This window comes from Equus przewalskii, chromosome X, assembly GCF_037783145.1.
Source record: "Equus przewalskii isolate Varuska chromosome X, EquPr2, whole genome shotgun sequence".
Lineage (NCBI taxonomy): Eukaryota > Metazoa > Chordata > Mammalia > Perissodactyla > Equidae > Equus > Equus przewalskii.
This window is the reverse complement of record NC_091863.1, coordinates 94,800,507-94,816,063: the sequence shown is the minus strand read 5'-3', so window position 1 is coordinate 94,816,063 and position 15,557 is coordinate 94,800,507. Positions and strand designations below refer to the sequence as shown.

At 35.9% G+C, this 15,557-nt stretch overlaps 1 protein-coding gene across 16 annotated transcripts in view; it reads left to right on the top strand.

The window, feature by feature from the left end:
• KLHL13 (kelch like family member 13) overlaps positions 1–15,557 on the top strand; it is a 398,101-nt gene that overhangs the window by 338,704 nt on the left and 43,840 nt on the right. The window contains exons 1-3 of one of the 16 annotated variants that reach the window (XM_070605992.1): positions 1,306–1,583; positions 2,085–2,129; positions 2,615–2,727. The exons of 12 other annotated variants lie outside the window; for them this stretch is intronic. In XM_070605992.1, the coding sequence (XP_070462093.1) occupies positions 2,630–2,727 (98 nt within the window). In that variant the 5' untranslated portion in view covers positions 1,306–1,583; positions 2,085–2,129; positions 2,615–2,629. Of the gene's footprint in view, positions 1–1,305; positions 1,584–1,691; positions 2,130–2,312; positions 2,728–15,557 lie in introns of those variants that run through there. 3 more of the 16 variants (XM_008526540.2, XM_008526542.2, XM_070605991.1) reach the window with 3 other exon arrangements.

Genomic DNA, 15,557 nt, shown 5'->3' with positions numbered 1-15,557 from the left:
CTGCTTGAAACACTTCACCACCATGTTTTTACATAGGTTTGGGGGTCTTTGTTCTCAGAATGAGAAGTTAATTTGTAATTACTGCTTTGTAATATTTTCATAAGCTGCAAAGTGGTTGAATTTCCTTTCTAAAACATCATCTCCTTCTACATATACCTAATTTGTAGCCGTTTATGTTTCATATTTTTAAATATTTGGGAATACTTCACATTTTTGGAATGAAACATTCCAAACTTGCTTGTTGAGTGTGTGTCTGTGTGTATTTTTCCTTCTTGGGGTTTCCAACAAGTTGCCACTGCTGATTGTACCTGGGACCTTTTTGCTCTATAACTATTAAGAATTATTACTCAAAGCCTTCTAATGTAAAATAATTGACTATGGTTTATTTGTATTAGTGTGCTTCTTTCTTTAACCTTTTAAATATATTTTGGCCACTAAGGTATTGATAAATACTCCTTTCTCCAATTTCTTTGAAGATTTTTATGAGACAGTTTTGTGTGTAGCTACTAAAAAGAGTTAGAAATATAATTTAACCCTTTAAGTTGCTTGACTGTGTTTTGGGGCAGTATTTGTGTATGATAGATTGAATAAAAATTATTTGTGAGGTAGTGATGGCTGACATCTATTTAGCATTTAATAAAGTTTATGCATTACTGGTCAATGTTTCAAAATAAGCTTTCTCTCTCCGTATATGTATGTTTGTGTGTATGTATATACCGTATATACATATGTGTTTGGGTTTCAGAGGGAAAGACTTTTTGCCTGAATATTGATGTGTATCTTAAAGGAAGGTACTCATGATTACCTTAACTGATTTCGCAGTGTATTTCTAGTACATTAGCTTATATATTTTGGAATTTTTGAAAGTAGTTTCTTTCTATAGAAACATTTACCTATGCTTTTTGAATACAAATGAGAACGACTCTTAAGGGACTAAATCTCAATCTTTTTAAAACTAGGAATAATTCAGAAAGAGTATATAAAAGTCAACTACTTAAGTTGGAAGCACAAGTTTATTGTTTGGATAAAAACTTGAAAGTCAATGTGAGCTCTTGGTCATTGCAGTGAGGTTTGAAAAAAGTAGTGGCTTTCATGTCAATGGCGGTCTGCCTTTCCTAAGCTTGCATTGACAGAGATGGACAATTCTGTTTTTAGGTAGAAGTGGAAGGGTACTATGAAGGTAGATATTTGGTGATGATGGCTTGCCTGCATCAGAAGTAAAATTCTTCAGCCTGTAAATAAAGAGTTCAGCATGATTCCGGTTTTATCCTATTTTTACCTCTTAGAATTGTGTAGAAAATTTGTGAGTTTGGCGCTTTAAATAGAAACTTAAAATACCCAGTCACTTTCTGGGCACTTACGATGCTATTTTCTGGCAGTATTTTAAAACAATATAGATGAAACCTCTATTTGCTGTTGCTTTCATGAAATACCTCAAGCTGCCTTTGACAGCGGCTTTAATTTTTGAGCCTCCTTGTCAGTCACTAACCCCTGGAGGTTACCGGAGCCGCTGCTCAGCTTTGGAATGGTCCCTGCTGGACACCTGCTTGGCCAGCAGCATTGGTCTCTCCTCTAGGCAATTTGTGAGCTGTTTGGGGGCGGGGGAGCAGGGAGGGGGGAACGGGAGGGGAAAGGGGGAGAGAAGAAGGGGAGGGCAGCATTGAATTAGATTGTTGATAGCGTCCCTCCGAGGGCTGCTATTAAGAGCACGCCACTCTGTACTTCTCTGCTGCAGAAGACAGAGTGATATTCGTGTTACCACAGCGTGTTGTAAATGTATGAGATTTTGCTCATCCCAGCTTGGAAATAAGAATAGGGAAAGGAGAGCAACTTGAATCAGAAGCTGCTAGAAGAGCGTGCAGAGTTTTGCAGCAGTTTATATTTGTTCTTACATTTTGCCTTCTTCTAACTGGAAACCAGAGAGACTGGCATTTTTTAAACGGGCTTTTCCCATAATGGCATTCTTGTATTGTGTGGCCAGAGCTTGCACAGAAGGAAAACAGGCTGCCGAATTTAGTCACTGATCTCTATTAGCTGTGGCCTAAGGCTATGCTGAGGTTTATATCCCATTTGTATTGTTGCAGCTCAAAAGAAGAATGTTCAGAGGATGACAAGTGTATTCTGAGTAGGTATGTTGTTTCATTTTCATATGAAACCCATCTAATTTTTTTTCTGCTACTGTTGGTCAGAAATCAGGTTAATAGGTTCAGAATATAGTACAGTGCTGCAGTATCCCTGTTAAGGGAGAACAATGGTAATGCAAGCTTAAAACAATACCAAAAAAGCCAAAACCCTAGCCGCTTTTATTAAATAAAGCTGCATTGTGTGGTATGTATGCACAGTGCAGTCTTAAAAAAAATATACTGCAGTCAACGCTTTCCTAACGAGGTGGCACTATTGTTAGAACGATAGAATCATCATATTGCTTTAGGGGACAGGAGGATTTAAAGGAGGTACCTTGCAGCCCTATTTTACAGATTGGAAGCATCGGTTTCAGGGCACTGGCAGAATCGTTTGCTTGTTCTCCGCGGCAGCCACTGCTGTGTCAGTACAGTGTGGAATGGAAATCCTAGTTGGTAGTCTGTTATGGAAACGCTGTTTACTGTTATTGTAGTACCGTGGTGACAACATGCCATTGAAATGGAAAACGAGCTCTCCTGCTATCTGGAAATTCCCAGTTCCTGTGCTTAAAACATCCAGGTCAACTCCACTTTCTCCAGCATACATGTAAGTGAGAGAAAATAGGATATTAAAGTGGGATTTTCATTCATGAATCAACCTTGTGGCAAAAGGGGGAAAAAAAACTCCAAACAGCAACATCTAAAACCCCACAAGATTAAAAACCTCAAGCTTGCTTACATTTAAAGATATTGGCATGCCCACATTTTCGCATTGTTTTGTTTTCCTAGGAGTTTATGTTTATTTTCATTTAAAGTGTTTACTGGTAATCTGATTGCTAATATGAAAATCTAAAGGTATGCCTAAGGAATTGCATAAGGATAAACTTTAATCTTTTACGTTGGTTGGATTTTTTTGAACATTTGTGTATCTGAAATACTTAAGATGACTTCTTTTGTGTAACGGCACAAAAACTGCTGATGATTGATATTGTTGTTTTGTTAAATGTGGAAATGCTTTCTGTAATCTTTTGATTAATTTGAAACATTCAGAGTTAACACATTGATCAGAAAATGTCTTTCAATCAAGACTTTTATACTTGAGTTGTATGTGAATATTAATAAGTTTGATGGTATATCTTTCCCAGTTATAATTCAAGTTCTGAAGTGTAAGTTCGAATTTGTGCAAATTATAGTTCCGTGAATGGTTATTTATAAACATGGAGTTGAAAAGTGTATTATACAAATATCTATTTTAGAAATTTATATTAAGTATATACTGAAATATATTGGGAAGTCATCCTAGAATTTTTGGAAACCTTATTTTTTAAATTTGCGAAGTGTTGCTTTAAAAACAAAATCCAGAAGCTATAATAAAATGTTCTTTTAAAGTATTGTCTGTGATCCTTTTTTTGGTGGAAGAAGGAGTAAGGGAAAGCTTGATTTTTTTTTTTTTAATATTCGTATGAGAAAAGCTTTTGAGTAAAAGTCTGTCTTAACTGTGAGTGTTCCCTTTAAAATATTTTTCAGTATGAAAAATGTGGAAAGTCTTCCTGCTTTACATTAATTGTGTGTTTAGAAATCTGGTGAGTTGACATTTTATTGCTGGGTTTGTGTTTATATGAGGTTCAGGTGCACAATGGTAGCTCTCTGGTTCTTTGAAAGGCTTTCAGCTGCTAAGGAAATATGCTTGTGTTCTCAGTCCAAAAGAAGCAATTCCCTGGAAAGCGCTGAAAAATCAGGACATTTCAGAGTTAAATCCTGTCATCATTTCATGTTCAGATTATTTTTTATGTCCTTCTTAGAGATGCTTTGGGTTATTTTACATGTTTGAGTGTTGAGTGCTTTTCCTATAAAGTTAAAAATTTGAGTTATGTTTGTAAAAAAGAAAAAAGAAGGTCAACTATATTTGTTTCTCAAAAGGTGTATTTGTCAAAAGCGCAAATTAATGGAGTGACAAGGGAGGTGACAAGCTAATGGAGCCCCTGCAAATAATTTGAGAAAATGAGATGAGCCTGTTGATTTTATGAATCTTAGCTGGTGAGAAATGACCATGATTTACCAAAAGCAGCTTTATGGTCAAAACAAAACATACATACCCAAAACTAAAATCAGCGGGCTACAATTAATAATTGTTGCTAATGATTCTAGTATTCCTGCTAGAGTTTACTGTCCACAAGATCCACATTGCAGCTCCTACTGCAGCTGGTTTGACAATTTTTAGAGCTGGTTAAAAAGAATACTTATATTTTATTAATTCATATTAGCCACAAGCTCAGACACAGCGTAATACAACATCTTTAATGAATCACTTTCTTCCTTTTAAGTACTCACCTCTTTGACCTGATGATAAGGATGAATTGATTTAGATAGTAGAAGCTAGAAAATATCACAGGTCTTGTGTGTTGATGTTGATTGTTGGTTGTAAACATAGGTAGAATGGAAAAATATATTGGAAGAGCCAGGGTTAGGCTAAACTATTTTGACATTGGGACAGTCTACATTAGTAAATTCGCCTTAACCTATTTTTCTTTATAAACAAATTAATACAGGGTTAAAATATTATGTAAATATACACACAGAAAATATGTTAAATATAGGAAAGGGCTAGCTTGGGAAGGCTAAATCAGGTTTTTAAATAAATTTTTTAGTTTTTGACTGTTTTAGATAGAGTTCAGTGCCTTACGTGGCCAGAAATAAAAATATCGTGTTTAACATGTTGTTCTCATCAGTGCTTTTTATATTCCAAAACGCTTCTACACATAAAATGATACCTAAGTTTAGCATAATTTTCGCTCTCAAAAACTGTAACAACTAATTTAGAATACTGGGTCAAGTGGCATTTATTTGCTCTCACAGAGTTTGGCTGACAAGCATGGGTTAAATGGTTGTGTCTTTTGGGTCTCAAGTCTTTGCATTGAAATGGAATAATTAAATTCTGACTCTGATAAGTTGTGATATTTTAGGATTTACCTCTAAAATTATGTGTAAACATTTAAAATATTATCTTGAATATAGATTTCTTCACAGTTAATATAAGCATTTTTTGTACATTTGCTTGTGTAGCATCAGTGTTGGTTTGTAATGTTTTATCCTTATTTGCTGTGATTTGTCAAAGACATTATGTGGTTTTCATTGAAGACTTAAGACTGAAATTTCAATATAAGATATTTTTAGTTGTAGTAAAAATGTGTTGTAGTAATTGAGCAAGTATGGAAAACATATAAAGGCTCCTTGGGGTCTCTTTCTAAACTCGGTGGAGGTGCTGCTCAGCTGGAGCTCTTGGTTGATGCTGTCGATAGGGCAGTGCTGCCACGCCAGAGAACGTACAATAGAGAACGTTTCACTTACTGCAAACATTGAACAGAAAGGCTGGTTTTTTTCCTTGTAGATTTAAAGTCCAAGTTTGCTTTCCTTCTGCTTGTTCCGAACTTGGATGAGAGTTGAAACCTCTCCGTATTTTCAAGACTTATTGATGAGAAAGACAAGGTTTATGATGATATTAAGGAAAATAGTTTCTTATATAACATAAAGCGCTTTTCAAATTGTTTTACCATTCGGGAAGAGTGGAGTATCTTCAAGACAAAAGATTGAGGAAAATAATCCTTGGCCTCTAGATAGCTTGATTACCAAATACTTAGTCTTTCTTGGGTAGATAGAGACTTCCTTCAGCTTCAGTTTTGAACACTTGCAGGGTGGTGTGCCATCCATGTGGAGTTCTGAAGGGACTGTCTTGCTAGAAATCTGAGTGATGTATTTGTTTCTCTCTGTGCAACGGTAGGGTGAAGTTCAACCTTAGCCTGAGGGAGGATGTCCTGGTCACTGTAAACTGAATTAGTAAAGACTCTGCTCCTGACAGGTGTGAACCATATAAATTAACCTGTCATTTTGCCTAAATTAATAAAGCTGAAAGGGCAGTCACATCTAAGTGGTTTTCTGGTGTTTTGGTATTCATTGTTTTAAAACAGCAAATAGTTCCTTCAGGCTAATGTTATAGGGTTAATGTATGAGATTCAAAGGACCCGCTGAAATAGAACAGTATTAGCATTAGCGATCCTTTTATCTTTTCTTCACAAGCAGCAAGTTTTGATAATAACGGTGTGGCAATAAGGAGGAAAACAATAGGTAAGAATTAATCAGTGCTTTGTGACGGTGAATCCTAGCAAGACAGACACTGGAGATGTTTTCCTTCGAATTTTACCTTTCTAGAGCTAAAAAACAATGGATGTAGAATGAGTGTTAGTGAATTAGACTTGTCCTTTTTTAGCCAATGCACTTGTGTTCAGTTAGCTTCCTATTTACAGTGATTTTGTTTAATATGTAAAATATATTTTATATTAAATATCAATAGCACAGTATTTTATAGCAATTGTTTTCTATCATTTCATCATTAAAATTCACTGTCTAGATTTCCTGAGAAAACATTGTGCATGCTATGTAAATATTCCTTTTTCTGGGTGATTCAAAGGATAGACAAAATAAAAATATGCATTTCCTAAATTTGACGTTTTCTATCCCCTAAGATTGTCTTTTTTCTGATTTACTGAATAAAACAAAACCTTGTGGTTTTAGAAATATTTTTTATTTAGCAAAATACTTTTTAAATTGATAATCTCAAATTAGAAAGAATATATTTAGTTACTTCCACAATTACCATATACATAAACTTTTGTTTGTGTCTGCTTAATTTGTTTTTACTACATATGCTCAGTCTAATGAAGTTATGTGGAGAAATAGCATAAGTAACACCTAAAAGCAATTTGGTGTTAGTTTGTAACTTTCTTGGCATGTTCCTTGGGAATTTCCATTGTCTGAGCTTGCAGAAGGGCTGGCTTAACACTTATTAATGAAAAACCATAGAGATAAAAGAGACCTGAGAGGTCATTTAGGGAATCCAAACTCCCTTTAAAGCAGGAATCCTTCTTGTAACACCTCTGAAAAATGGTGATATACGTCCTCCTTGATCACTGTCAGTGACAAAGAGCTCACTACCTCACCAAGGCAGCACCTTTCATTCGTGGACAGCTCTTCCTTACGTTAACCAAAATCAATTCCTCATACCTTTTATCTCCTGTTCCTAGTGTGGCCTTGTGGAGCTATATAGAAAATCATCTGTTTTCTGTATTACGTACAAGCCTGGAAATCTTCTGTTTTTTTAACCATTACTCGTGTGACATGTTTTCCAGACCTTTCACTCTGCTGGTTGTCCTCATTCGGATAGTTTTTTCATGTTAATCTTTATACGAGATACTACATCTGAATACAATGCTCCCTATGTGGTCCGACTAGAAGAAGACACCTCTCTCCTTTTGTACAGATATTCTGCTTGTCTTAAAGAGCCTGGGATTGTATTATTTTTGAATTATAGGGTTCACACTGGACTGTGGTGAATTTAGAGTTTACAAACCCTTTGCAGAGGTTTCCGATTGGACTGCTTGCTCCTCCTAGTCAGTGTTCAGTCTTTTAGCTACTTGAGATCTTTTCGTCTGAGGAAGCCTGGCATGTGCAAGTGAAGTTAAAATTTTTGTTTTATAGCCTTTTGTGTGTGTGTTTTTAAAAGATCTCTTGAAACCATTTAATATAACTTAAGAATATTGCACACAAGAAACTTGCAAGACAGAAAGCTAGTATTTCTGATGCTTTCAGATATTTCCAAGAAATTTACTTGTCAATGATTTATCTAGATTCATTGTTTTCTATACTTAAATGAGTGTTACTTCCAAGTCCCCCTCAAAACACTTGCCCCAGAGGGAAGGCAGGAGGAAATGCAAATCTTACACCCTCATGGGAAGTCTGGAGTGACTAAGAATTTTAAGGACTCCAGACATTCTGCTTGAAACTTAGAATATTTAGATGAGACATAAGTAGGACCAAGTTAGGGGGAGGGAGAAGAAAGAAGTAAGAGATAGGCAAGTATTTGTGTTAGTGACTTTATTACTTATGATTAAAGAATCAAGAATTAAAAGCACTATGCACGGTGATATTTTACATTGAAATGGCAGCCGTGGTGTATTGCTTTATTTCCTCAATACTGTGAGAAAGAGGTGGTGTAGATGTGAGATTCTTGAGGAATCAGGAGGGAAAGAAGTTACTGAGTAATCCATTTTTGAAAGTGCTCAGTTCTTTTTTTAATCACCTTGTATATTGAGTTTATAGTATTCAGAAGTTACTCACTTCCTGTTATGTGCCAGGCCTAACTCTGCTGGATATTAGGGGATATAGTCCTTGCAGTCATTCAGAATGACTAGTCTTTATCTTCCATCCTATCTTTATTCATAAACAACTAAATTGCTCAGTTTATTTTACTGCTATGAAAATTCTGATCCAAGATAATCAGGTTAAATAATATTTTTGTTTACTGTACTTTCAGTGTTTATAATGGATTTAATGGCAATGAAAACACTACAGAAAAAAATGTGTCCAGGCTAAATGAGGAGACATGAATTGGAGATAGATACTAGTTTTAAAGTGCATATGTTTTTGTGATGATCATTTTGCAATATATACAAATATCGAATCATTATGTTGTACACTTGGAACTAACATAATGTTGTATGTCAATTATACCTTACTTTAAAAAAAAAGTAAAAAAAAATAAGGTGCCTATTCCATGGGATGGAAAATGATGCAATTTATGCTTAAACTTGATAGGTACCCTTTTAAACAAGAACAGAATGCCATCCTTTAAGTTGGAGAGGGTTTAGCTGCTCTATAGCAAACAAGCGTACCACAAGTGTACCCATTTTACCTTCCAAGCAGCAATAATTTGATCCGGGTCTATAAGATGTAATTTTAGTGAAAAATAAAATTATATTGTGTTACCAATTATAGTAAAACATTTTCACTGGCATGACTTACTGTGATGAGGGTATGCGTTGTTTTACCCAATTGTGCCACGTTTATGGTATGGTACGACAAGAGCCTGCCCAACTTGTTGGAGAGTACTTCTCATGATATGGTTCAATGGAAAAATGAAAATACAAATAAAAAAACAACTTTCAGAACTCTAGGAGCTTAAAACTTGAATCTCACCTATATAACAGTTATTGTAAATTTCATATGAAGTATATTTATTTGCAGTTTTAAAAAATTGTTCTGGTTTAGCATAGTTAAATGTAATAGAATTTATTGAGTGCTACTATGAAAGTGCCAAGTGCGTTGCAGGCTGCCCCCTGAACACTCTCTAAGGCTAAGTCTTCCCTCTGTTTTACTCCTAAGGGCACAGTGGTTCAGGGAGGTTGACTATCTTGCTCAGTGTTACACTCCATGTAAGAGGTGAAGTAAGGATTCACACTCAGGTTGGCTTGATTTCAAAGCTCTTTACTTCTATAATGCGTTTTGGTTTTGGTAGACTTGCTACTTTCATGCCATCTGTTAATTAGGTAATATCTCACTAGGATTAGAAGAACCAAGAAGTATGAGAGACAAGATAAGCCTTTTTGAGTTGGGTGGTGGTGTAGGGAGACGTTAGAGAGCTTTACTTGCAGTGCTGTCAAGTGGTGAAGTAGCAGAACGCTGGAGCAGTTATCTTTACTTGCTGATATGATATCAGGACTAACCTCATTGCTTCCTGTTTTTCTTGAAGAGCTATTCTACCTTCATTGGCTACCCACCTTTTTCCCCCCGTGGTAATTAGCCACTGTTGACAGTGCTGTAGGTGGTGTGCTCTTTTTAGCACATTCTTAGGGTACTACCCAGTCGGTATGTTTAGTACTTTCTTGTGGACATTATTGTCTCATTGCTTATGAACAAGCACTCAAAAAAAACTCCATGTATTAGTTTTCTATTGCTGCCATAGCAAATGGCTGCAAACGAATGGCTTAAAACATCACAAACTTATTATCTTACAGTTTTTTTAGGTCAGAAGTCTGGTATGGGTCTCACTGGGCTAAAATCAAGGGGTCAACAGGACTGTGTTCGCTTCTGAGGCTCTAGGGGAGAATGTGTTTCCTGCTTATTTGGGTCTTTGACAGAATTCAGTTTTTTACATTTGTAAGACTACCAAGGTCCCATCTTCTTGCTGGCTGTAAGCCAAGGATCTATCTCAGCCTCTAGAGGCTGCCTGCATTCTTTGGCTTGTGGCTCCCTTCCTCCATCTTCAGTACCAGCAATGCAGGAGTCTTTTTCACACCCATGTCTCTCTGACCCACTCCTCTGCCTTCTTCCTCCACTTTTAAGGTCTCGTGTGATTAGATTGGAAGATGCAGGGGCTTGATTGAGTTTTTGATTTAAAGGCCTTGAATGCTGTATTTTAGAACACTAAAATTTTTGAGAATGAAACATTATGAGAATGCTAGATCAGAGTGGCAGGCTCATTTGTGTATTCGTGGGCAACTGGGCTAAACTAGTGCTTATGCCATCCCTGTGCCCCGCCTCTCTCCCCACCTCTCCTCCCACTTTAAAGTCTCTCATTGCAGGTATTTCTACAAACTCACAAGGACCTTTGTTCTTCGTTTGCAACTTGCCCTATAGCATCTTCTATTTTCACTTTTTGTTTTTCTGGTTTCAAAAATATAGTGCTTTTCACTGATCAGTGAGATCAGACCAGGGCATCTTAAAAAGAGTATAATTATCTTATTCAAGGTTCTTTGAATCCAAGAGCTGGAAGGAACCTTAGAAATCACTCTGTGCCATACCGTTGTACCTTGAAAGAGAATGTGCTAGTTAAGTCTGGTCACTTTTCCTCCGTCTGTGTACATTTGTATTTGATGATTTAACCCAGTCTTAATTTATGCGTCATTTTTATTATTTTATCCAATTTCATCAATTGTATTACAAATTAATGTTAAAAACCAGTTTACTACAAAACCTTCAGCTAGATTTCTCTTTATAGATGTGATTGCATCAGAGCTTTTCTCTTGTCTTACAGTGAACCATATTTCTAATTAACTCACAATTTGATCTAGCTTTAGTTTTGGTGAGCCTACAAAATATTTGAAATAGAATTTTGAAAAGTATGTGGATGTTCTATGTTGTAAATAGATTATCCAGTAGATAATCCCTTAGCGTTACCGAATTGAAGTGATTTTTATTCATTATGAGAACTTTCCTGCAGAGTGTGTGTATGTGATCATTTCTGAATGATTCACTGCTAAACAAAAGTTCATGGAACTGGAACCACAATTTTCCTCTTAAGTAGACTAGTGACCAGGCTCATTAGCATATTTTTCACAGACATGTTGCTGAAGTATATAGATGGATGTAATTAGACACTGGCTTGTTTTCCAATGATGTGGTGCAGCATCATATCATCTTACGTTTTGGCTTTCTTTCCTATAATTATAACTGAAGATTATACTTCTAAATAGTGGACATTGCTTGATTGTTGATCCAGCCTTGCAGATAGCCTGATCTGGGACTAATCCTTTAAAATAAAATGATAGTAAGGAAAGTTGATGTTATTTATGTTTTTATTTAGTGCTTGTATGCTAAATATAAACTGATACACTTCTCTACTAGGGAGAAAGTTTGCAATTAGCTTTGTTACTGTGGTTTATATGAATTATGCAACATAGTATTTGTTAGATAATATAGAGAATTTGTTGTTTATTGTTATTGTTCATATCAGTTAGTCCTTTGGAAAGTAATTATTTCTTTTGCTGAGATCTCTTTGCAAGCAAGCATCCCGCCTGCTCTTTGTTCACCTATCTCCTAGTGCAGTGCCTGGCACGTAGCAGATGCTCAGTAAACGTTGAGATGAATGAATTTAGAGAGAGTAGTTTGTAGGTCTGTAGCCTTGTGCAAGCCACTTTGCTTAACAGTGTTGAATTTCTTCATTTGATATATGCAGTAATCTAATATATCACAGTCTTGTTAGAGAGTAAGTTACAGCTATCTTTCCTATGAAAAGAACTAATCCAAAATCCTGATTCTGTTCCTTGCTTGATAATAAATACCATGATGCTGGCACAGACTGAAAGTAATTTTAGTAGAAGCAATTTACCAGTGACCAGAATACTTTAGTCATGGTTCATCAAATTGTAATTTGATAAAGAAAATAAGATTATAATCTCTTCCAAGGCAGCAACTACTCTTAAAGTTGAGAGTTATTTGACTTATTTTCTCATGTCCTTTACCGTGATGGAGAAAACTATTTTAGACAAATTTATGTTTCGAAACTAGTATGTTTGCTCTTAAATGATAATGTGTTTTCTGTGTATAGTTTGAAAAAAGGAATGACTAGGAAGAAAGGAAATCTGGCTAGGGTTTAGGAGAAATAAATAAATTTAAAATTAGTACTCAAAAAATCATCCACTTGTACTTATGTTCTGAATTGTTTTATACTTAATAGGGCTTCAACTTAATTGCAAAGGTTTAGCAGATATTAGATTTAAATTAAGTAAATTTTTCTTCTGTCAAAATGTTTAAATAAAATGGCTTTTACAGATAACTTGGTTAACAGTAGAAGAAAAGGCATAGCTGTTTAATATGTATGAAAACGACATATTCTGAAACAAAACAATTGATAGTTTGTGAATAAATTTGAATTTGGATTTGTTCTCTAATCATTAAATATATATTTACTTTGAATTATTTGCTGGAATGTGTGAGGAGTTTTAGTTTAGGAGGGCTAGTCCCAGAAGCCTTGAATCTAAGAGTAGGAGATTTGGTTTGAACACCATCAGTGAGGAGTCATTGAATACTTTTGAGCAAGGAAGTAACTTTCAGAGCTATAAATACAATCACAGTATGTGACGAAGCTATAATAAACAAATATGTAATTTATATGGGTGACCAAATCCAAATAAGAAGTAATGGATAGCAGAAGTGTGGTACGGGCAGTGAGAGTGGAGAGGAGGCGAACGGTAGGGGCATACTAGAAAGATTCGGTGGTGCTTTGAGTTGCTGGACATGGGAAGCGGGGAAGAAGCAGGAGGCAAAGACGACCAAAGTGTTTTGATGATAACCATTTTCTTTTGGAATCTAAAATATCCTATCTATGACTCTCTTGAATGCATGACATCTACATATATTTGAGATTCCCGAACTTTCTTCTGACTGACCAAGCTTCCAGAAATGATCATTAAGAACTATGTAGTCAAATTCATTTCCATTGAGACTACCTTTAAATAAAGTGATTTTCTCATTAAAGCACGATCTATGAAAAGATTGGATTTGGAGATTTTAAAATGACTAATTGCCTCAAGAAGTAGCTGTGGTAGATGGAGTGAGTAGCATTTTCCAAGGAGCTGGGCAAACTGTTTTGACACCTTGACTCTTGCTATCCTCATCTACTTGGTGGCTCCTCCCTGGCTCCTCCTCACCTGCACTCTGAGAGTCTGAAATTATAAATTGGGGTGTGGAACACTGCTTTAAAGAACTGTATGGAAGGAAGGAAAGGAATGCTTCTTTTTTGCTTGCTTAATATCCCTCTCTTGTATTTATCTCAGACAGATCAAGGCAGTGCTTCATTACCACGTCACAATTCGTAGGCAGCGTGTGCAAAACACATACATGCACAGTCTGGAAATGCTCCAATTATCTTCTATTTAAAATTCCCATTTAAATGACTGCGAAATGTGGCTGCTCTATGCCTACTGAGTCATATTATTTAAATAATATGATCAGCCTCTCCCCTTTTTGAGTTCCATCCAGGAACATATACTCTCTTTAAGCCAGAGGCCATAATGTTCCTAAAAAGAAACACCTCACCCCCCAAAATGGCAAACTCCCCATTTTCAGCTACCTCCTCCCCAAAAACAGGTCCACCTTCCGTTACCATTTTTACCATTACCAAATTTTATCAAGGATATTTAATATTTTGTGTAGACAAATATAGTCATGGTACATAAATACTTAGCCCAGGGGACTCCTTTCTTAATGTTACGGCACTGTGGACAAAGACTGATAAAAGCAGTATTTCTGTAGAGCAGTTTTTGTTACTCACATTAGCAGAGCTGTCTGGTTAGACATGAAGTTGCATTGTGATAGGAACTCAACATTGAAGTAATCTTAGTTAAAATAGTTTTCTAAGAGTATAGTAAAATGGTGAATCCTAATGACATTTTAGGAAAAAAATCAGAAGCCATGTTTGGGGTTAAAGACTGCATTTCTACTCTTAGAATATGATACTTGAATATGTAGATAAGTAGGTGGGCTGTAAGTGACGGTAAAGATTTTTTGCATCTCCCAGCAACCTGAGAACATAAGGTCAGCAATCAGCACGTTTCTTTATGGTAAGCATAGTACAAGAGGGATAACTTGAAGTCTTATAACAAAGTTTTATGAAAAAGAAAACTTAATGATGAGGCAGGTAGCTACAAAGTGGAAAATAATTTTAATATGAAAAGTTATACTTAAATTAGACTCTTTGCTTCCATAAGCTCCATATCTGAGATGAGCTTGAGAGAACTATGCTGAGCATGAATCCCAGACTCCTTGGGCTGAGAGTGTGTCTTCTGGTTTTTTTTCTTTTTGTATTACCTTCTCCTGTCTTAAAAATACTGGCTGGCATATTAAAACATTGATTCCATTAAATTATATTAAACATGTTATATTAAAACATGATGGATTTGATACTGAAATTTTTATCACGTTCATTTAAATAATTAGAGATGCCTCTAGGTCATTGCAAAATCAAGGTTGAGATTTGTTATATTTACTACAGGCTTTGAAGACGTAGAACCAGTGGGACTCTTAGAGCTGCCAATTATAATTCTTAAGACATGGAATGCTATTGGCTATTACTTTGTAAGTTTGAAAGTCTTATTCTTTGGGTTTTTTCATGTTTCCTTTTAAAAGGGAAATAAACATTCCCTTAAGACCTGGTCATGAATTATTGACTTTGTGAAGTTGAGTATAACTGGAAAATTCAGAAAAGGCAGAAAAGAATAGGATTTTTACCACTTGATTAATGATTCTCCTGTTCCCAAAGAGATTTGTCTCGGTGATTTCCAATTGGTTTTGAGTTTGTGGAATCTGCCTTTATAATAATCTCTAAAATTGGGTAACTTGGATGTTTAAATATTTAAGAAACTGAAATTTTAGGCAGGTGAAAGCCCAGTTTTTTAATAACATGCTTTTCCATTGAAATACACTATAGCCCAATAGTCGAAATTCAAAGTTGATGAGCTACAGATAATAGGAGTAAAATGACACCTTGGTTCACAAATCCTCTGGGACCAAAAAGCTCCTTGAAAGAAAGTTGGGCTGGGTGTTGAAGCTCACGTTCCAGTTTCTTCATTTTGGAATTGAGGAAGGAGAAGGCATGCTCCCTGCTTCAGGTATAGGTAGCTCGAATTCTCAATGGGCAGGGCTGGTGCTGGCTGTAGGGTGGATCATCTTTCCAGAAGGCTTATGCTCGGCCAAAGGATTATAACTCTTTCCTCTGTGCACTAGGAAGGGGATTATTGACAGTGATGGGAGCACATGCTGTTTCCCCCAACCCACGTCTACATATTGCCATCTCCCTACCACCACTGCCACTTTGTGTACGCCCTC